The sequence below is a fragment of the Centroberyx affinis genome, unplaced genomic scaffold (assembly GCF_046629955.1).
Source record: "Centroberyx affinis isolate AG114_WGS23_722 - 3 ecotype Tasmania unplaced genomic scaffold, CSIRO-AGI_Caff_v1 ptg002083l_1, whole genome shotgun sequence".
Classification (NCBI taxonomy): Eukaryota; Metazoa; Chordata; class Actinopteri; order Beryciformes; family Berycidae; genus Centroberyx; species Centroberyx affinis.
In genome coordinates, this window is record NW_027280410.1 from 89,558 (window position 1) to 113,096 (window position 23,539).

Below are 23,539 nucleotides of genomic sequence, written 5' to 3' on the forward strand. Positions count from 1 at the left end.
TCTTTATCTGTATCTCGTCCTTTGTGACCGGTGTAGATTTAATAAGGGAAATCAATAAGGGATACCGGCTTTTACCTGGATTGACCTCATCAGCGTACTTCATGAAAATAGTAATATTTTGTACCGTCAGTGTACTAACAGGAATTCTGACATTGCTCTGCTTTTACATAAGGTCCACTATGGTGCCACACATGCTCAGATTGCCAATTTACTAATCTCTTTAGAGAGCGACCTGCTTGCATTATGTACCATCACTAAGCTTGTGGACATATTATGAAACAGTAACAGCTCAGTGTGTACGTGTGCAATACAAGTCAAAGTAGCCTACACAAAAATTGCAATCCATACACCATCAAATAATTTGTATTTTTTTGTGCCTGCAATGCATAACATAACCCCCGTCGCCCGTGAGATTCATCATTTGGATGCACGGTGGCAACCTGTGGTGAAACTTTCAAGTGACTGAAGTTGTGCGGTGCATTTAAGGACAAGCAGCATCCAATGAATGAGCGGCTCCTCTGACGATGCTGCCAAGCGCTGCCGGTCGACACGCCCCCAGCATGGATACAACCAGCAGGAACAGGCGCTCTGGAGACACACTCACTATGCTGGAGAGTGTTTTGGAGCCGCGATGGGAGTTACCACATCCAAGTTTTTAGAGTTGTTGTCACCGGCGTCGTTGCACTAAACAGAGACTTTGCCTTTTTGTTTGTCTGCGTTTTTACCCGAGACGTTTCTCTCACAGGATGTTGATGATATTGGAAAGCCGGGTAAGATCATAAAGTCAGTTCTCTCTGATGAGAGCGACCTCCTCCTCCTCCTCCTCCTCCTCCTCCTCCTCCTCAACACCACCACCACTACACAAAGGGAAGCACGGAACAAGTACTTTTTACACGCTATCAGTTTATTTTTGAATGTCGTAAAGAAGCAGAGGGAGCTGTTTCAAAGACAAAATGGATCACTTTGCAGCAGAGTGCCTTGTTTCAATGTCCAGTCGTGCAATTGTTCACGCTCCTAAAGGGAATAGGGAGATTAAACCAGAAATCCCGTCCTCTTCCAAGAACGGAGAGGAAATAAAAGAGCCTTTGGTAAAAGATAACTCCTCTCTTTTTGTGGTGGCGCGGATTCTGGCGGATTTTAACCAGCAGACTCCCAACAATGTTGCCGACCAGGCAAAAATAAAGGATGAGAGCATGCCGAACCTCATAGATGATGGAAACTCTGCCACACCTACCACCATCTCCGATCCTTCGCTCAAACAAAGAGGCAAAAGATTGAGGGGTCGAATTGAACAAGAATCACCTCAGAAAAAGCACAAATGCCACTATTCAGGTTGTGAAAAAGTTTATGGCAAATCATCCCACCTCAAAGCCCATCTAAGGACACATACAGGTCAGTTTCATTGGATGAAAATGTTTGTTGCTGTATTGAACATGACTTACAGTAGTTCCGTTACCTATGATAATGGATGGGATAATTAAAATGACAATACCGCTAAAGAATATGAATACTCTTACAGTCAAAACGATGTTTTTACAGAGGTGCTTGATTGACTGGTCTATTTCATTGAGCCATATGTGTTTGTATCTTTGTATCCAGCCAGTATGGAAATGATCAGCAGATGTAGCCTACACCGATGTACAGTTTATAATCGCTTTGTTCCTTTAAGTTGGCTACAACTTTGCGAAATGTCCTTTTAATTTCGGGGGAGGGAGTCGAAAGCAGTGCCACTCCCACTCCCACTCGAGACTCTGAGCTTTGTCACGGCTTTCCTCTTGCACCCCCTGCATTGAACTGTAACGAGTTGACACTGCAGTGCAAATGCAGAACAAAACTCACATTTCTAGCTTTCCTCTGTGCGTGTTAATTAAAGTCAAACTTTGGCGTGTTTAATGGCATCAGAAAATGTTTCTTCAGCAACATGGTGTGGATCACATGTAGCCTATAGCACTGATAGGTTTATCTACACTACATGGACATGCAAAAGTTTCCAAAATCAATCCGGTAAGTCGTATATAGTACCGTCACACTGCAGGGAGAAAGGTCATCAAATGAGAGAGGAAACTGTCCAGATCACCAATGTATTACATTTGACCTTCCTGAAGGACCGTACCTCCATATTTGCTCTTTGCATTCCGCAGGATAGGCTTCTGAGGGGGGGAAAGATGTAGATCAACTCAAATTGGGGGGTTGATAATAGCTGTGCAGTCGCCTGTCTGCCCAAAGCCCTTTGTTGTGATGTGCCACACCCCCGTTAGACAGACTGCCAGCTGATCTGGCCAGCAACAGACTCAGCTAGCAGAGCCCAGACCGAGGCTGGAGCAGCCTTTCCCTCTGCTCTATAGGCTGCAGCTCACACTCACTCTGCCCACTTTTGTCATTCTTTCTTCACACACTTAGATCAACATCATCCTTTCAGACAGACCGAAGAATAACAGCCTTCTCTGAAACACATAGGAAACATTTTGTATGTGTATGTCTATGTATATGTGCTTTACCAAAGCCATAGAAATAGCCCTGGTGTGCTGGTAGCCTTCACTATAATTGTCTACACTGAATATACAAAAATACATACAACATATTAGCTGCAGCCCCTTTTGCACAATCCACATCTCAATTGTCTCCAAGCTTAAAAATCCTTCTCTATCTACATCTCATCCTTTGTGCTTGATATAGATTTAATAAGAGAAATCAATAAGGGATAATAGCTTCACCTGGATTCACCCCATCAGTGTACTTAATGAAACGAGTGAGTGCCCCTAATATTTTGTACATTCATCCTGTAATAAACTTTAGAAGGATATATTCAAATATCACAGCAAAGCCATAAACTAGATATAATATCCATTATATTATATTGAATACCATAAAGTATGATAAGGTCATTATTATATATATATATGAGCATCACAGACACACTGTAAGTCCCGATAGGAATATTGCAGTGACTTGTCTTTACAGAGGGGTGGGTGTAATTCTGTATTGGTGGTATTGTTAAATTTCAGTCCTTATCTGGTATTATACATACTTGCCACTAGTGTTACACCAGCTGTAGCTTGGTGCATAGCATGACTGCAGTGCTGTTTAGTCATTGTTTCATTGTCCAACACACTGAGAGGATGAAGCATTGATTTGTTCCATGTAATATATAAACAGGGGGGGGGGGCATACTCCTCCAGTTACCTTACTTAAATTATTTCCCACAGAAATAAAACGTCTGCCTCCACACCACTGTGTCTGTTTTAGTGCAGTTTTATTGCTCTCTATCAGCCCTGCCCTTGTCTCTTGCCTATTAAGCTTTTCCTTTGGCTGCCTTTCTGTTGGGGTACGCTCCTGTGTCTGGCTCTGCGATTGGTTTGTGTCCTGTGAATTCTTTCTGCTTACTTGATTGGATAGTCAGAGAATGTGGGTCATCTGAGTTCAGCCGCCTTGCCTCAGCCGAACTTGCAGTGTTTCAGTGAGCCAGCCTCTAGCAGTCAGTGTGCTTCCCTTCAGCCCCTACTAGCAGAGTAAAGAGAGAATGGATTCCTGCCCATTCCCAGCCAACCACCACTATCTAATTGATGGGGGAACACTGTGTTACAGACACAAAACAAAGAGCCACGGACCAGGCGTCCTTACTTGACTCCTGTAACGCCCAAAGCCTCATCGTCCCAGCTTTTACAATCCTCCTGTATATAATTTGTCACAGTGCATCAGGAACTGGAACCTTAACTGCATTTTAGTTTTTTTTTTGGCAATGTATAGCTACACTACATAAAAATCAATCCCAGTATTAGTACAAAATGAACTTCACCCCTTAATAATGTCTTGGGAGAGGCTTCATATTCTTTGTTTCAAACCATGCAAGGATAACTATGAGACGTTTCTCTTATTTTTGCTTTTATGTTCTTATTTTATGTAATTTATGGACATTAGCTATTAGCTATTAACTACTATGAAGCAGTTTACAAGTATTGCTACTTATCAGTTGTATAGGTGGAAAGTATGGAAATTAAAAAAGTGGATTTTTTGCTTCCAGGTATTTACCATACCTATCAAATTCTAGACTATCAAGTTCACTTCTCCCCTAATGGTAATAACATTTTGGCAAAGTATTTTATTTTCACTTCCACACCACCTCTACACTGTTTGTAATGCAGTGATAAGTTCTTAATGTAAAGTCAACTCCCATACTGATTACCTTCAGTACTTTGTGCGATTGCTCACCTCGTGATGCTACCTTGTGATTTGAATCACCGCATGCCAGACTAGTTTAATGATGCTGTCAGATGTGGAGACTAAACTAATCCATTAGTTGTACAACTTCCGAATGGGAGTGGATTATGATGTGATGGTTTACATTACACAGAAACTTAAATGAGAAGCACCAGTGTATAGTAAAATCACATGTTGATGAGATGAACTTTAAAGGCCCTGTCAATTGGGACCAGTGGGTTTCAGTTTAGGTTTATCCACCAACACAGTTTGTTAGGGCGCCGTGTGAGAGGGACATCAGGATGTAGCAGACATGGGAGTACACGCTGAATATAAATCGCTCATTATACTGCATTGAGTTTGATGGCGTGGAATCCGCAGCAGTTTGGGGGTCTAAGGTTACCAGACAGCTTTGTCTGATCTCCTGCAGCGGGAGGTGGGGCTTTTCTCCTACACATACACTTGTCCTACCCTATGGAAAATGGGATCATGTAATGCTGATGCACAGATAAACTCAGGTTTGTAGTAAACTGTAACAAAGTAAGGCAAAAAGAATGATGTGACCACTAGTGCTTAAAATAAAACCAGCAAGGGTGAAACAGATAATGATTCATTCTAAGGAGCTTTACCTAGATCCAGTGAATTTCACTTAATTCATTCTTCTTCTTTTTTTAACCCTTTGTCTTCAGAAGCGTAATAGTCTCTAATGATGCAGACCCATTTTCTCAAGAGGTGTCTTGTGGTCGTGGAGTACAGGGAGTTCTCTGTGGAGCCTCATTACTCTGCTCTGCTCATGTCATGCAAACCGCCATCTCTAAAGGAGAGATGGCCCCTGACAAGCTCATTACAAGTCATGTCTTCTTCAGAAAGAACAGCCTGAGCCTTCTGTGCCCCCCACAGCTGGGCCTCACAGAAGGCCATCTTGTCAGTGTGCAAGGCCAGGGCAAAACTATTCGAGTCACCGGGAGGAACAGGGTCAATATTTCTCAAAGACAAAGAGGCTAATGGCATATTTTACAGTTGGTTTGACGTTTTGTCTAGATCTCTTTTGTGCTTTACTGGGGGTACCTCTAATACTGCGAGAGAGTCATAGAGCCCCCCACCAACTGCCCTAAAAAATAAGTGGTACCACCTGGCAGCACAGTTCCACTACCATATAGACCCAGTTATACATGCATGCCTTCTATTTTTAGTTAAATAACTGTGGTTAATGGCCCTTTTTTTTAACATGAAATTATCCCAAATTCCACATGGAAAATGAAGCAGGAATTATACACACTACATCTCTGCCAGCGGTTTTATTTTTGGCCTGCTTTGCTGCACAGAGCGCACTGTGTTCCTGTGTGGTTGGTGGCAGTGATGAGGTAGCAGGGTGGAGATGGGGTTTTCCTGCTGCTCTTCCTTGAGCCTGACCTTGGCTTGGGGATGGGTAACAACTCTATTGGGGCACAAGAGGTCAGTCTGTCTACCCGCCACACGGCAGGATTTCCACCCTCCCTACCAAGTTAGGTCATACTTCCACCTGCAGTGTAATAAAACAAGAGCTCTACTGTCAGGAGGTGTTAAACAGTCTCCAATTGTCATCTTCATTCTGGTCATATTACACTTGAAATTTTGTGTGAATTCACCAATGTATAAATTCCAGTGTTCTGTCCTGCTATCAGATTAAGTTTTGCTAAAGGGGGCTATTGTAAATTAAATCTGGTTTGCCCATGCAGGTCACACGTAGCTGTACAGTATGTGTCCAATGGAAACAAGGTATTAGTTAAATCTACTTGATCCCTGGGATGTAAATAAAACCAAACTGGAACTACCATCTTGCCTGTTCTAATCCGCTGGGTCAGTACTGCTGCCGTTTTTCTCTGAGATCCTTGTCCGTGACAGGCTTAGGTTGCCATGTCCAAGGAGTGTAGCGGGATCCATGTTGTCCATATGTTATCCTATACCTACATGTAAAGCTGATGGTAGGATAGCTCCTGACTGATGTTGGTATATACAGCCCATTCAAATGTGATTAAGCAGCCAAGCATGGTTGACATTCATAATACTGAAAGGCCCCTGTCAGACAGTTGCCTTGCTGTGCTGTTTTCAATGGGCCACAGAGCTCATGTATTCTTTAGTTAGCTCTGGAGTAGTTCTATAAAAGCTGCTCTGTCTGTTTCCCCGCAGCCCCTCCCACTGTTCTTCAGCCTGCTCTAATGCAAAGCAAAATAGGTGCTGGAGCGTGTTGTGTTGCGAGGCCAGGCCCTGGCCGCAGCTTGTGGCGGGGTGTCGATTACCAAAGGCAGGAAGAGAGGGATCTAGACCTGTGGAACACTGCATTTTTCACCTCCACTGTACAAAAAAATGCCAACCGCATCTCACACGCAAGGGAGGGATCTGCAGTACAAAGAAAGAGAACATACAGTACAGCAGGGTGGGGGTGGGGTTAGATACCAGGACTGTCAATGCCCTCCATTGATGTAGGTCATTTATTCAGCTGCATCTGCAGCTAATCTGATTAACGTTTGCAGGGCTGTGACCTCTGCAGGAGAGAACACCCCTGCCAGCCCGGCACTGAGAAGGTCCCTTTTGAGACTGTGTCCTCCTCTGTGGTGAATTCAGCGTGGCTTGAATAAGGGAGGAATGGCCGCATGTACTGTGGACGTGATGTCAGATGGAGCGTTTTGTCTCCAACTGGGATGTTTACATTCCTTACATTGGTATGTAAGGTGTGTCCCCCCTTCTCTGCGTGATAAATCAGATCATGGCAGACCACGGCACACCGGGGTGTGGTCCTCACAGGAAGACGAGGATCATTTTGTGGAGCATAGGGCAAAGCCTCGGGGGAGAGGGGGGGGGGCATAACTATTTCTCACGGAGACACGAAAATATTCCTGTCACACTCTCCATCAGAGTATCAGATAAGACGTTGGACGGCAGGCACCATCTCCAGCCTGTATCTCCTCTTATCTCTATGCGGTGTAGTGGGGCCTCTCAGGATCTAGCAGGGCTGTGGCTCTTTGTTTGATACCGGGTAGCGAGGATATCTATCTCATACGAGCCACAGTGTTAGACTCCATCAGTGGAATGAGCTGGCATTGTACTGCGTGAGTGAGAGTCACGGATGATAGGGTATCCCTGCTCCCACCTGCCTGTGCCAGTGCTTCTGTGGACGTACTGTAAACACCCATTAATGGCTGCAGCTGTTTCTATGTCTTTAGTTAACCAGGGTTAAAAAGATTAGCAGACACAACAAGCCTGCAACACAACAAGGCTTCGGGTCATTTTAGCTTGCACTCAAGGCTGAAAGAGAGTGCCCACTCAAACTAATTGAGGCAAATGTGATGAGCTGGTCAATGCAGTCAAGCTATCCCTTGCCCCCCAAAGAGTTAAAGGGATGAAGTAATGTATGGCTAAGTGTCTGCAGGAATCAGACAGTCACCCTCGACCCCGCTGCATGTCTGTGGGTGAATGTCAATAGCCCTGTGCAGTGCAGACCGAGGGGAGTGAGTTACGGTTAGTACGCGCAGCCCGTCTGATTGAAATGCATTACAGGAGTGCCTCTCCTGCTGGGAGCGAGGCTGCTGCTATTGTTCACAACCTGACAGCTATAGGCCCACAAGGGGAGGCAGCCTATTCAGTGGCAAGCAAGGTCCTCTCAATAAAGACAAAAGATGATAATGGATCAAATGCTCGCTGGTTTTGGAGCTTTCTCCTGACAAGCTTGAGCCAGTCGTCATCACGAACACCTGACCCACCCATGGGTTCTTTGTTACTCCTGCAGAGATGACTTATTCTCAAACATATTTGAATCAAAGTCTGAATGGGAGCTTTGAGAAAACATGGAGGGATTTTCTCGGTAATTTGACGCCTCTCCCACAGAGTTAATTTTTCATTTATGAACAGCCACACAAACAGTTGTTCTGAACTCTTGATGTATTTCACATGAAGCAAGGTTTTTTTTTTCTTCAGACCGCATAGAATTCTCTAAGCCTTTGTTGTTGTTTTTTGTGTAAGTGGGGGCTGCATGTTGTGCGTGTTAAAGTCGGGTGCTCCTGCCTGCAATGATGAAAAGAAGACTGCTAGCCTTAATGTATATTTATTGTTTTCCACACACATGTTTGTGTTTACATTCCCTTGGCGTGTGATGGTGTGTGTGGAGGGAGAGGCTGGGCACAGTTGGGTGGGAACTTAACCCTGTCGTGTCCCTGGGTGGGTGTTAGTGAACCCGAATGTCACGGGTAAAAGCCTGATGAGAGACTGAGCAGTCATTTTAGTATTACCCAGAAGCCCCATGGCTGGCTGGCTCCCGGTTGGCTCCAGGTCATAGTTGTAAACATGGAAGTAAATTATAGGATTCTGATGAGCCCTGCCATTGGAGTTTGTGGTGTCCCTCTGATTTCATGTTGCCAAGCTGGCTGTGCCACTAAGCCAGCACTGAGGTGAGGTAGCTCTAACCCTAATGAGCTGTGATGCTCAGTATGACTCTAACCCCACTGTCCCTTCTCTAACTGACACAGTTGGCTTGTAAAAGTCCATACAGCTTTAGTGTGTACCTTGTCTTTGTTGGCTTCTGAGCTCTGTAAAAGACATTTCCTGTTCTCGTACGTACTAGGTGCAGACAGAGCACAGTTAACTTCAAGGTGATCTCTGACGTATCCACAGGAACTGTATCGGGGTTTTTTTTTCTCTCAGCCTGCAGTGCTATTTACTCTAGCACTCTTATGGCAGGCTCACATGGGGCTTTCAACTGTAAGCTGTGTGAGAGTTTGGCCCATGCCTGAGGAAACATCAGGAATGTTATCTGCTCTTGTCTGAAATGCTGGTAGCTGTTGTTGCAGCAGGTGACTGAGTCCTCCGCTGCTCACGTCAAAAAGCGATTTGATCTCCTCTTCTCAGACAGTGTCCCTTGTACCCCAGGGACCTACCCAGATTCCATTACTCTTAACCATTTCTGCAGAGGCACAGGAGTCAGTTTTTAAGACATGAATGTGAGGAGGATAGAGGGAGAGGAGCTGCGATGAGCTGTTTATTTACTGACCCAGTGGCCCCAAAGGGAACAGTTATATAACAAGAGTACCTGTGACATAATCACATCGCCTTGGAGGGGGACACTAGTGCTTAGTAGAGGTACAGTTTGCGTACATGATGTAACTCTACGGGTAACTGGGTCACTGTGTTCGTTAGGGAAAAGCTTCCCTAATTACTCCCCCGCTTCTCGCCCTCTGTAACTCACACATTCTGAGAAAGACAAACCACACCCTGTGGATGTGGCAGGCTGCCAGAGGTGGGCTGGCCAATCGGTGGGCCCTGGCATCACAGTCGCCACGGTGCCCTGCTAAGAAGGCGCTGCAACTAGATGGGAAGAAGAAAGGCCCGAGGGGAGTGGCCAACCGGATTCTCTTTTTCATGGAGATGCTGAGTAGTGGCTGCAGTCTATTGAAATATCTGTGAAAGTGACAACCTCTCACCGCTGAGTGTAATAGCCCCTATCATCATTTCCCCTCACGATCAAAGTGTTTGTTCCATAAACCTCCCCATTGTTACCAGAAATTGTTTTTTTTACCACCCTCATAGAAATCCCAAGCCTTGTGTTATGAAACAAGTGCAAAATTAATTGGGACATTGCGTGTTTTTCTTTATGTAAGTGAATGTTTCAAGGCTGACATTAAAGCAGCTGGTTTTTGCTTTTTTATGCATAATAATAGTTTTGACCTAAATGTCATAGCACACGAACAGCAGCTTGGTGGAGGGGGAAAAATGGGCAGTATATCTGTTATGCTGTCTCTTCTTTATAACTCATGGAGCTCTAAATAGTATGAAGCGTCTCGGTGAGTTGCTGTTGGATACCTGATGCTTCCACTATGACTGCATTACTGTATCAGGGCCGTTAGACTGGATATCTCAGCCCAGCTCTCTGGTGTCTGGTTAAATATTAATGTTGTTGGCTCCGTTACACTGGTTATTGAGCCTTAAGCAGCCTGCAGAGCTTAGCTCTACTTTTTAGCCAATAACGTGCCAGGTGGCACCACAGGCTGTTTCTCTTGTTAATAAGGTAGGAAATCAGAGGTGATTTTATAAGTCTCTAAAGTGATAGGAATACCTCAAAAAGGCTAATCTTTTTGTCTGTTTTTGTCTATGCTCTGAGGAGGTTTGGATCCAGAATTTTCAAATAGGGTCAAACAAGCATGACCTCTTCATCTTTATATATTGTAACTCTTTGTGGGAAAGATAACTTGAAACTGTGTGTTTCTTTGTGTGTTTACTCCAGCAGGAGAATGAGAACAGTACATGTGCGGATAGATGTTTTGTGAATTAATCGTGGGCGAAAGGAGGCATATTTGCAAGCCTGTGGGAAGTGTATACATGTGTATATGGATGTATCTGTGCGTGCCACAGTGTGTCAAGGCTGAGGCCTACAAGAGGCAGCAGGAACTGTAGTGGGCAGGGCTGACGGAGTTTGTCTGGAGCTGAGGTGAGGCGTCTGAGGCTGGAACACAGACTGTGCTGTCTAGACTTGCTCTGTCTGTCTGCATGTTTTGTAAGCATGCAATATAGGGGGAGGGACCGTGGCTCCTAGTGCACTGAGTTCTTGTTTATGAGGCTCATTGGCATCAGGTAGCATATGAGTGTTTGATACTGAACAGCACTGTTTCCATTGTGGCCCTGAGGGAAACCACAGAACAAAGATAGCATTTGGCAGCCTGTTCTTATGTGCTCATTCGTCATGCTACCTATAAACATGCATTTTAGCATCTCTTCCTTTTCATATCTCAAATCCCTGGTTTAGTTCTGCACATAATGATTGATCTTATTCTCTGTGAAGAAGTATAACATTAAAGGAATATGTGCTGCCCTTCGGGATAGTACTGCAAGGTCACACTGGTAAAATTAGAGTGCTATTGTCAGGCAGAAAATCGCTGAAATGGAACTAAAAGGAATACAGCATTAGCCATACTGGCCAGTGAATGCAGAAGACGGAATTTAGACTCCATTCACACTGTTTCCACATCAGAATGGAAGGAAACCACAACATGATATATAGTACCATCTGGCTTTGGGTAGATGTGTGTCAAAGCCCACTTTTATTGCCTGACAGAGGGGGAAGGGTATAATTTCCCATGCGCAGTCACAGATAGTTGCATGGTGGAAAATGGGCTGGGTAACCATTGTGAATATGATTAGCATCTGGAGCTTAGATAATTAAACCGTGTGTCTGCTCCTCCAGCACAGGGCCAATTTTTAGGTGATTTACCCCAAGTCCCATGGCTCACTTACAGCCTCCTCGTTTCACTTTACCTAATACTTTAAAGGTGTCTTGTGTGGGTTTTGTACTTAGTCATATCCCTCCCCTCCCTTTTCTTCCATTTCATTACATCTGTAGCCTAAGTTCCCAAGTACCCAAGACGTCATGTGGCATGAAAAGAAAAACCTTTGTTCATTTTGTTTGTAAACATTTTATTCATTTCCAGCAACGTTCTTCCAAAGGTACAGAGGAAAAGGCAGATATTCTAACAAGTTGGCTGTAAACACAAAATAGCATTGTTTCAGTTGTATTTCAAGAAGAGTGTGTTTTTGAAGATGAGATGATTACTTTTTGCTTAAGTCAGCGGGTTGAACAGAGTTTCTTTGTGATAAACTTGTGATGACCTGTCAATAACCTGACTGTTGTGTCTTGATGACGCAGAGAGGAGTACAAACAGAAAACAGCCCAGTCTTGTTCAGCTGGCCTAGTCGTCTCTGAAAATACCTGTTAGCGATGCATGGCAGTGTTCAGGACTTGTCGACCTGTAAACACCTTTTAATGAATCACTGCTCTCTGGTGTTTTGGCAAGCCGTTGGTAGTGTTGTGCGTGCCAGTTTCATAATCAAAGTCTGGGAGTAGTTATTAGTGTTTTTTTTCATTTGTTTCATATGTCACTAACTCACACTGTTAGTAGTCCTGAACAGTCTTATGTAAATGATTCCTATCTCAATCTGTGTTAAAGGTTGAGCTTAAGCCGTGTTACTTTTGATGAAATGCTGACAGCTGTCTCCTTCCTTGTACTACAGGAGAGCGGCCTTTCCCATGTACCTGGCCCGACTGCAGTAAGAAGTTCGCCCGTTCTGATGAGCTGGCCCGCCACTACCGTACCCACACGGGGGAGAAGAAGTTCGGCTGCCCGCTTTGCGACAAGCGCTTCATGCGCAGCGACCACCTGATGAAGCACGCCCGGCGCCACTCAGATTTCCAGCCCGGCATGCTGAAGAGGCCGCACGGCGGCAGCAACGGCAGCAACACGCGCCCCGGCTCCCTCAGCGACTACAGCCGCTCCGATGCCTCCAGCCCCACCCTCAGCCCAGCCAACTCGCCTTAAACTGAAACCCGGTCGCACTTTCCGCCTCCAACCTACGAGGCCTGTGTTCTCTTCATAACACTTGTGTTGCACAGTTGTCGGCAACCCCCCTTTGCTAATCCTGCGCTTGCTGTGGTGTACCATACTGTACATACCTGCTTATTGTAGTGCAATTACTCGTGTGATCCTAAAAGAAGGTAATGCCTTTCCCAGATGGCAATATTCACATTCTGTACCATATGTCTGTATTTTTTTTAGCTTCCGACCATGGCTAGTTGTCCAAGGTATGTTCTCAGTCAACTAAACAAGGTTTAGAAGAAGAAAAAAAAACAGACACACTGACAAGTCTTATCAGATCGTTTTTTTTTTGTTTTTGTTTTTTTTGTCTTTTTTGAACGGGTGAGGAGAAGGGGTACACATACACCTCAGGATTGAAGACAGTTGCTTTTTCTGTAGTACCACAGTACTTAACAGTACTCACATTGACTGCACAATATACGCATCACTTTACTCTGAAATTCAACAGGGGTTGAATTTTACGCCCTGCTCAGGGATGGCCTTGTTAGCTTGAAAGAATGAACATGGTGAAGAGAAACATACATACAGCAGCCTTACACTCAACACAATTTGCACTCTTTGCTTTGTTTTTGTTGGTTTTCACGTTCAAGGAAACTAGCCCTGGTCACACAGTCATTCATACACAAATTCATGTTATATTCTCCCTTGTGTGTGAAGCAGTTCAGCATCTACTGGGGGTTCAAATGTAATTGCTGTGTGTTATGAAAACAATCCCCAAACCTCCACCTCCGTCAGCAAAATGCTCCTGTTCCTCCACTGCAATGTTAATATTCAGTTACCATTACACTGGGTTAAATATGTATTTCATTCAACAGCGATGTGCAGCATGTTCTTTGTAAATCTGCATTGGGAGGGTAACAATCTTTATAAATATACTCAGCTGAAGAACCTTTAGAACCTTTAAGTAGAGACAGTTAAGTTTCAAAGCAGCTGTTTCTTTTTTTAAAAAGCGCTATATCATCAGCGCCAGTATTTGACGCGAAACCTACAAAAAAGGGGACCTTAGTTGAAACAATGTTTATCCCTCACACAAGCACATAGGAAAAAGTACCAAAGACAAGAGTGAATGAAAGCTTTCTATTCAGTCTTGTGAGCCACCCTTCACTGAGGCTCGGGTCTGGCGGTCGGCAGTATCACAGGTAGAGCCAGACAGCCCGCTCACTTCCCTCCTCCTGGCTCTGCCTTTTGTGGCCTCCCTGGAGGAAACAGCTGCATCCCACAAGAAGCTATTCACAACCCACAGGAGCGGTGGTAACATGCCATTCCTGGGGAGTCCTCCCTACCCGTCTGGCTCTACCTGTCCTGTCAGAGAATGAGTCTTGCAGTAAAAAGCTCCAACCCTGCCAAACCACAGGTTGGGCCGCAGAAAAACCTGCCTAACTTGGGGGCGAATGTAGGCCAGAGTGTTACAGCGGCGCGGGGCAGAGCCGGGCCGGGCTGCGACTCGGTGGAGCACAAAGTGTACAAAGCAGCTATCTGCAGGAGGCAGGAAAGAGAGGGCAGGTCCAGAGGGCTCCAGATAAAGAGGCAAGGTTTATCATGGGCTGAGCAGCATAGAGGAAGAGACACCCAGGCACAGACACCCCCCATCCCCTCTTTCCCTCCCTCAATCCCTCCCTCCCTCCCTCTCCCACGTTTGCCTTGGCCGCCAGTAGAAACTGTGGGAAAAAAAAATTGCTGTAATTACTGGGTTGATCCAACCTCTGGGGTATCCCCTGTTTTTACAAAGAGTAGAAAGAGAAGTGTATCAACAACAGTACTACCTAAACAATGCTAGCAGTATGGGTGGGACGTATCCAACTCCATCCTAAGCACAGGGATAAATCCTCTACTACTGCTGGAGTCAAATTTCACAATGCCAAGGAATACATCGCTTCAAATTCCCGAGCTCTCAAACAGCTGCTTTTAAACTTCTCACTCATAACAAGGGGGGCTTTTAAACTGTTGTAAAAACTTTTGAACCAAAATGAACATATCAGCAAAGTGCAGTGCTCACCAGCCTCACTTCCTCCTGCCTGTGAAGCTCAGATGTCCCGTGAGAAAGCTGACTTGTGTTTCTAGACAGACATGCCTCAATAAGTCAGGCAAAAGGCACAGTAAACCTTCCATGGAAAAGGGCACCACTATCAAAACTGCTGCAGCCCTGCCAGTCTGCGTTATGCATACATTTTCTTTTAATGCTTCAGCACTACGGTCAGAAATAGTTTCATCCATGTTGTTTGGCCCTGTCCAGCCCCTCCAGACTGTTGCCAAGCTCCAATGCCATCATTATAAATTGCATGCCCCAGCTTCTACTTCCCCACCCAGCCAACTCTTTCCCTATAATCCCGTGCTCCTCTCTATATGCATGTCTCCCCAACTGTGTAGAGGGTTTTTGGGGCAGACAAGCAGGTGTAAGTTTATGAATGGCAGGCCTTGTCCCTCAATCTCTCCAGCGGGCATCTGTCTTAAACTTGTGAAGAAAGCCACACATAATCATGAGCTTCATCACATCCTCCAGAAAGAGAACATCCCTTATTTAGATAAAATGCAGTAGTTGCCTCAATAGACCACATGTAAAAAAAAATTAAAAAAACCCTCCTCTGTAAGATGAACTCTGTTAAATAGTTTCCAGGCTGCAAGATGACACTTTGAATGCCACTGATCAATAGCTCTCCGTGAAAGAAGCACTGAGAGGCCTAGACATTTACCATCCAGGTCTACCATTTGATTTTCAAAAACAAGTCCTTCAAATCGCTGTTGAGCAGCCTTTTGTGGTTTCTATCCATGAACTCACTTTTTTTTGGTCTAGTCAAATCTTTGACTCGATTTGTAGTATATATTTTTTTAACATGCAAAAAAAGAAAATTCTAAGTGGCTCACCCTCAAGCAGGTTACATAAATCATTTCTTAATCCATAATCTGCACATTTACCTCAGGGTCAACATCAGCAAAGCAGATACGGGACAGTTTGTGGATTTCGTTGTTGTACGCTAACATCAGTTACTGCACAGTTAATTTCTGCCAGCACTTCCTGGTGTTCCTGGGTGCATAACGCTCACTGCTGGTCAGTGTGCGACCACACTGGAAACACAGGGACTCCTCAGTACAGGCCCAGCTCCTGCCTAGTATGTCTTCTCAAGATCCTACAAGTCCAGCTACACCTTAGTACGCACTGGGCGCTCTGGAGATGTTTTTAAATGAAACGCCCCTTTAAAAACCCTTGACTGTGACAACTTCAACATGTTGATCCTAGTCTATCCATCCAGACTGCACCACTGACATATAGGCCTCCACAGGCAGTGTGTCTAATAACTTTTACTTTCACTGTACCAAATCTACTTGAATCATTCAACACAAAAGGCCATTGAACACAGTTTTGTACATGTCCATTTTTACTGTACTTGCTTTTGTTGTCAAATAATCATTATTCACTTAACCTCTGTGGAGAAAGGTGTATAGTCTCTTCTATTATTTGATTTGATGTATTTTATGATTTTTCTGATTTTTTCCATTGTCTTCAGGTCATTTCAACTATACTTTTGAATTTATCATAGCATTATGGTTGACTGTTTTTTTGGGGGGCTGTTTTAAGGCACCAATTTTTTTTAGTTAGCATAATTTTAGCCCCAGTGGGGGTTCGCCCCTCGAATCAGAAACACTGAATGCTCTGTTGATGTCAGGATGCAGGTTATTCCTGTTATCCAAAGATTCTCCAAGTTAGAAAATGAAAAGGGGGGTGGGAGTGATGATGAGAAAGGGAAACTTCCTGACCTCTTATGTACATCAATTTCAGTTGGAGTGACTAATTTGCTTTATTATTTAGCTTCTTTTAAAAGTTTTCCATAAGCATAGAGACCACAGCATTGTGAGTTAGCAATGTAGTCATGACATTTTTATTATCATGTATTTTTGTCTAATATGAAATGTTTCATATTGTATATTTTCAAAATCATACCTCCGAAAAATATTTGACTTCTGTTGTACCTTCATATCTTTTTGAAACATCCATCATTTAGCTGTTTGCTAGATGGGTAGCACAAATAATTGGTGGTTTATTTCTCCCTATTGAATGACAAAGCTCTTTTTTTGTAAAGAAAACACTGGGTTACATTTTAATATAATTATCCCATATTGTCAAGGTCCTGCAAATCCTTGTAAATCCAAAACGTAATCTTTCCTGCAAATGATAAAAACTTAATTATGATTATTTTAAAAATGCTAGATTGATTTAAAACATTATTTTCCTATTGACCCTCATACTTTTGTCTTGGTCAGAGTTTCATGAAACATTTTCTGTGTGAGGGACGATGTCGTCTGTAAAATACTGACTTTAATTTAACCTGGTAATCCCACTGAGATTAATGATCTATCTCTATCTTTCAACGTCTGTCTGAGAAAATGGACTTTAAACAATGACAAAATGGAGATACAAGGTTTCTACAGGATGCTAACAATATATTAGATTTATAAATCACTCATAAATTAGTTCTAAATATTTTCTAAAAGAAGACCCTAACTGATGAATAGTTAACTAGCTATTACACGGTGTTAATCATTTTTGTGAATAAATTAATTGGTCTTATGTAAATTAACATTGATCATAAAAATAGTTCATATTAATAACATGATTATATCACTGATCAGACTGTCTCAACTTCCTGATTGAATGACTCAATAACTGATCACAAAGTACAAGCATGATAGATGCAATTGTGTGCCAAACGCATAATGGTAATTTCATTTAGATGATACAAACTTTGAGGGCGCAAAATCTAGCTACTATCAGACATTTAACAAACGTGTACAGTTTTATAAGTGTGACATGTTTTTATGTTATGTACAGGATTGAATGAAGCAACTTTGCATATTTGATATGCAAGTGTTCTAAGTTAAGATATTTCTTTTCTGCTTTATGTAAACATTTTGATTGTGTAGCTTTATTTTCATTGGTTTCTTGTTATTTAATTTTTTTCTTTTTTGCTGTACAATACACAAGCAATGTATAATGGCTTATTACAGGTATTTTGTTTTTTGACATAAACAATCTTAATTATAATGAAAGCCCAACCATTCCAAAGGATTGATAATTGCATTTGCTATAAATGTGCTGCTTACATCAAATGATGCATCACTGCATTTTTGTAGGTAATGAGTAGTACTCTGTCTTGACTGTGAGGTTTTACATATTGTGAGTTGTGCACAAGGTACGTTTCTCATTGTCAATAATTCCCAGGTTTACTCTCTCCTTTCTACTCTGCAGTCTCTTTCAGTAGCCAATTCAAACAAACATCATGCATTCAAGATTTAAAAACAAGAAGATACAGTGTGTGTCTTCCCTCATTAAAAGGCCTAACGCTTTTAAGGTGAGGATAGTTGCTAATATTTAGGAGGCAGCCATGATAGGATAGAGTGCTTCTTGAGCAGAGAGGAAGACCTCACGCTTCCACTGATCAAACAGCAGAAGCCTGAGGTCCTCACGCCTCACCTGATGCTCCACAGTTTAAAGTTGTTACCAAAGGCTTGGAAGGGAAAGATGAATGTTGCAGTAACTTTGAACCCAACACAGCTTTGACTCCTGGGTTCGATTTTATGCTAGGTCGTGTTGCTCAATGGATGTTATTGATGTGCTTGACGTGGACCTTTTTTCTGAACCTCAGATAAGCAACTATTTTTTTTTTTTAATCAGTCACTTGAATGAACAACCCATTTACTCATCTGAATAAGAGTAAAAGTCAAGAAACACAAATGAGATTCACTGAGTTACCTAAGAACATGCAGCAAGGCATGGCCACAGACCATATTTGTGGGTTTGTAGGCCATGTGGTCTTGCTCCACTGCCTGAACTGACACTGTGCAGCGTTTGCTCTTTACTGTAGAAACGCACGCTGGCAACGGTCTTGATCAAGCGTTGGATATTTTTTTGCCCTCATAGGATTTGTCTGTTCCGGGTTATTCGGCACACAGTGCTGTCGATGGCTTCCCTTTGATTATATGTTCTATAATGTAAGACAGCCTTTTGGTTCTGTTCCCCGTACCCGTCTGTCCTCGGTGTACCTCCTCAGTGTGACGTTAACTTGCTTGATACCTCTGTGTGTTTCTCCTCTGCCCATCACCATCAGTTGCCTGTTGTAGTGACTCCATGGTGCTGCTCTCCTCTCCCAGCACCAATATAATCTATTCTGTAAATAACTCTGACTCAGCTATGGCCAGTACATTCTGCTATGACCTCAATATAACTTTCAGGTGTCATCTTGTTTCTCTCAACAAACCAAAATCACTACACTCAAGTATTACAGTTGTACAGTTCCTTGGATTCTACACACATTCATTGTGCTGGTCTATAGTTGCTCTGCTGTACCTTTTTATGGCATTATTTTTTACATGTTAGACAATATATTGTGACCATGTCCTATGCAAATATGAAAAATAACAGATTGTTGAATAATGTATGTTGTCATAACTTGTATGCATGAAATAGTGAAGTTTACATTTGGAAATAAATTCATAAAATAAGCAGCTACAATTTGTTTTGTGCTCATTTCCCTATCAGTGAAGGGAAGAATTGTGTCAGTCTAAGGATGTACCTCATCTACAACTATGTAAAATATTGCATCAATCTATTGGAGGAACTGCAGTCACAATCAGCTTAGGTAAAGGCATAAAACATTATGGCACCCCAGAGATCCACCCTTTTGTTGTGCAAACATGAAGAAGGCTTTGAGAACCACAAAAAGAGGCAAAATGGGTGGAGTAATCGCAGATTTCTCCACTACACCGCCTTTTCACAAGCCTAGCTGTCATGTGCTTCAGTATTATTCTAGCAACAGGAAGTACACCTTGTTCCCTCATTGCACCCATGCAAATATTTACAGTAACTGCTGGGGTAATAACAATGGGCAGGGCACCAAATGCTGGGGACTCTTTCCTTATTGTAGGATCTATTTCAGGCCAAATAGAATGAAAGATTGTGTTAAGTTTCCCTTATAGACCCAGTGATTTGGCGAGAATGCCTGATTCAATACAAACTGCACCTTCCCACTGTGCATGGTACAATTCAAATCATGTTTAAAAATATTGGAACCCAGTATGATACCCGGAAAGTCGGTATTCTCAGTCCATCTGAATTTACTGCACAGTCTCTGCCAACGTGCCTTAATCCCTTTCTCCGGCTGAGTGTGCCCACCAACGCCAACGGAGATCACAGGCACGGTCTTTCCCGCTTACAGTGAATCACCCAATGTGGAGTGAAACAGGAAGGAAGAGAAAGAGGGCATTAAAATTCTTGACGAGGAGCCTGGTGTGCTCCCTGCTCAATCTGTACACCTCCTGTCTCCAGGCAGGTTGGAGCCACCGGCACACCATGCCACAGCAACAGACAAGCTGCCACCCCTGGCACCTCCGCACAACTCTGTGTGCCATCTCAGCCAGAGCACACAGTGCATTCAATGAATTACAGTGTGTTCCAGTTCTGCTTTTTCACGTTTATGTGTGGCAACATGAGCCACTTCTGTATTGTGACTTTTTATGTGCATATTTATGTGTCTATTAAATATTAAAGTAATAATTTGTGTTATCGTCAGCTTTGAATGTTGCCAGGGAGCTGTTGTCAAGGAAAATTCAGCTCCTAAATATTCAAGTCTTCTCTTGGATTGAACATTGACCCACAGAGCATGCAACAGTTATCTAGAGTCCCATTACAGATCACTGATTGTGCTAACTCACACATATCACGCCACATTACAGGAAGGTTCTCGGGTTCTGCTGGGTGTGTTGGGTAAGCAGATATTCTCCCTGGGTTACATGTCTTTCAATCACACGCCTTTATTCTCGGGATGACACATTTTCTCCTCCGTAGTGAGTTATAGTGCTGCAGATGCCAAGGGCAAAACATAGAGAGTTATACGAGCTCGGAGTGAAAACACATCTCTGCTGGTATCTCTCTCTCCACTCAACAGATAGGATGTGGGGGAGGAGGAGGAGGAAGAGGAGGTTTCAGTTTGACTGAATCTCTTCATTTACAGCTTTTTCTTTGGTTTACCAACTTCCGAGTACCTTTTCTCTACGTAAAATTCTGTAAGCAGATGCACCTATTTGCAGTCTGATGAGAAGCTTAATGAGGAGTATTTTGGATGCATAGTATCGTGTAAGAGAGAGTATGTGTGTAAGAGAGATGGAGCTAGAGGAGGATGAGGTGTGGGGGCGGCTGGTATTACCCAGCGCTGAGTGGCGCACCCAGACGCACTCCAGCTCTGCGTGGGAGACTCTGTGGGCTCGAAAGGGTCTGCGCTCGGTGTGTGGGCATCGCTGGCTTGAGATTGACTCACAGTGGAATTAAGCCACAGAAAGAGAGAAGGGGGTCAGTAGCAGCAGCGGTCCTATTCACACAGAGGCCCATGTGTATACCTCCCTCTTCCACCATGCCAACCCCAGAAGGCAGGCTGAAGGGCCATGTGATGCCACCCACTCCTGAGTGCAGTGCATGGCGGGGCTGGCGCTCGCTCCTGTGGAGGGGGTGGGATGAGCTCAGATATTGGAGGCTGGCACTGGCTGAGAACAAGGCTTAGCTATGGGAGGTGGGGGGGAGTTTGGCATTACCGCTCACTGCAGCAGAGGCATCAAAGACAGGAACCCTGCTTAAAACCTACTGTAAATACTGTCAGTAACATACAGTGTAGCTGATAACTAAGACGGATTTGGTGAATACAGTGCAAAGAGGATCTAAGATATTCAATTAATACACATGCAAATGCATAATTGTTCCATGTTTTAATTTCAGTATCTTAATGAGACAACTGCTTACCATAAAATAATCAATATTTATGAACTATTCTGTTGTGTTAAGGCCTCTAATGAGTTTTGATTATGTGAGAAAGGAGACAGATGCGTCTGAAAGGGAAATATGAGGCAGTTTAGAATTATTCTTGTGTTTTTTAATAAGCGCCTTGGTTTAGAAATGACTTCAATGCATTTGGCAACATGGAGTCTGTGCTCTCTCCTCTTTGAGAGGATGAGAGGCCTGCCAAAAGACTGCTGTACGCCTGATAGAGCTCTTTGTTGCTTTGAACAGCAGGGAGGGCCCTCATGCAAATTCAAAGGAAATTCTAAGAAAAGGGGATCCAAAGAAATGGGAAGACAATGCTCTCTGTCTCATTCAACACTTGTTATGGAATAGGGAGGATACAAGGGGTTGGGATACACTGCTAAGGAGCGAGACCCTCACATGCAAACGTGTGACTAACATTATTCATCACATGGGGATTTGACAATGTAATTCATCCTGAATGTCAATTCTTCAAAAGTTAACAAATCATTCCATATGATTAGCAGCCACAGTCCACAGCCATGACCTGGAGCATGGGGAAACAATTGGAGAATTGACTCTAACCCACATTTCTCTCTCTACCAGCCCAGTCACGAGACTCCGCTCAGAGGCATGCAGTTCGTCCCACACACAACAGGCTGCTGCCCACAGAGCAACCTTCTCCTCTCTCTCACTCCACCAACTCAGGATGCACTAGCCTGCTAGTCATATGAACTGTGGAAACTTTAAAAAGCAAACTTCATCCCTCATTTCCATTCTTACTTTCTATTCTTTGAGAGATCCATAACTAACTGCAATGACCCAGATTTTTTTATTGAAAAGCACCACAGACCCCAAGGTTTGTGGTGCATTAGAGGTTCATACATATAAGCGCTAAATTAGGTCATTTGAGAATCCTGACAGACAGTGCAGGGATTGATTTGTCAGTCTGTTTCTAGGCTCACACACACACACACACACTGCACTATGGCGCACACTGTCAGCCTACTGCAGCGTTTTTCTGCTCAGCCTTTCAAAATGAAAGGACTCTCAGCAAACACACCACAATTGTTAGGTGAACACCTGCCTTTCTTGAATTGAGAAATTCCATGCCATGGGGCTTTATGGGTTGAGAAAATCTTATGAACCTTGGGCTTATGAAACCCTTTCATAACCCATTGTATAATTTCAAAAATGCATGGCCGTCAATCTAAAAATAAGCCTGTTTTTCAGAATTTCTAAAAACTTTTGGATATACAGTGTTTTCCACTGACAGTTGTGATATGTGGACTGGAAGCCTTTGGCAACAACTTTTTCATAAGCTAGGATGAAACACACTGCAGGCTGTCTTACTGGTCTTTCCTCATAGGCTGCTCCCTGTTTTGGGGATTAAGCCACAATTAAAGTCATCCACACCTACGATGACATTGATGACATGAAATTATCACACCTCTCTTTGGATACACCTTCTGAATCTTCTGAATTCTTTTGATGTGGCGTTCGATATGTGGCGTTTGATGTATGCCACACTCACAGCCAACAAGCCCTCACTAGATTTCAACAACACTGGGACAGAGAGTGTAGTTGACATTAACGCACTTGCAGATGTCATGTTGCTTTTTGGAGGCCAGTTTCCCTGTGTATTAGCAATCCTGTCGCCGGTCTCTGGAGGAACGCGGCTCTGGAATGCTGCCCTACTTGGCAGTTGACTCATAACAATCTCAACTCTGTAACCTCAGGCCGATTTTGGTGGGAATTTTCCTTTCGTTCCATTTTCTTTGCCTTATTCTAAAAGTAGAACTCAAGATTAATTACCTTTTCCATTCATTCTGACCATCATAATAACCATGGTAACTTCCCTATTCTAAAAATTTGGATGGCTTCTTATGGATGTTGGTTAAGTATGAGCGCCTGTTGCAGCAACTGCCAGCAAAAACTGGGACAGTTAAAGTGATACTCTTCAGTGTGTGTTTAAAAGACCACAAGCAAATTCAGTGTTGATTAGTTGATTAGTACTTTCAACTCATTCTGAACTGCTTTTAGGCCTAACCAGAAATGTGAAAGGAATATAACATTGTATAGACAAGAAAAAAAGATGTTTATTGTAGTGCATGAGAGTCTCAAAACAAACCAATGCGATTTAATTGGTTCCATCAATTAATAT

The 23,539-nt window shown here is 43.3% G+C and overlaps 1 protein-coding gene across 1 annotated transcript; it reads left to right on the forward strand.

Moving 5' to 3' along the window:
- The first annotated feature begins 597 nt into the window (after positions 1 to 597).
- klf13 (Kruppel like factor 13) lies at positions 598 to 19,088 on the forward strand. Its single transcript, XM_071531451.1, has 2 exons — positions 598 to 1,392; positions 12,232 to 19,088. The coding sequence occupies exons 1-2, from the start codon at positions 954 to 956 to the stop codon at positions 12,534 to 12,536; spliced, it is 744 nt and encodes a 247-aa protein (XP_071387552.1). The 5' UTR covers positions 598 to 953; the 3' UTR covers positions 12,537 to 19,088.
- Positions 19,089 to 23,539: the final 4,451 nt, after the last annotated feature.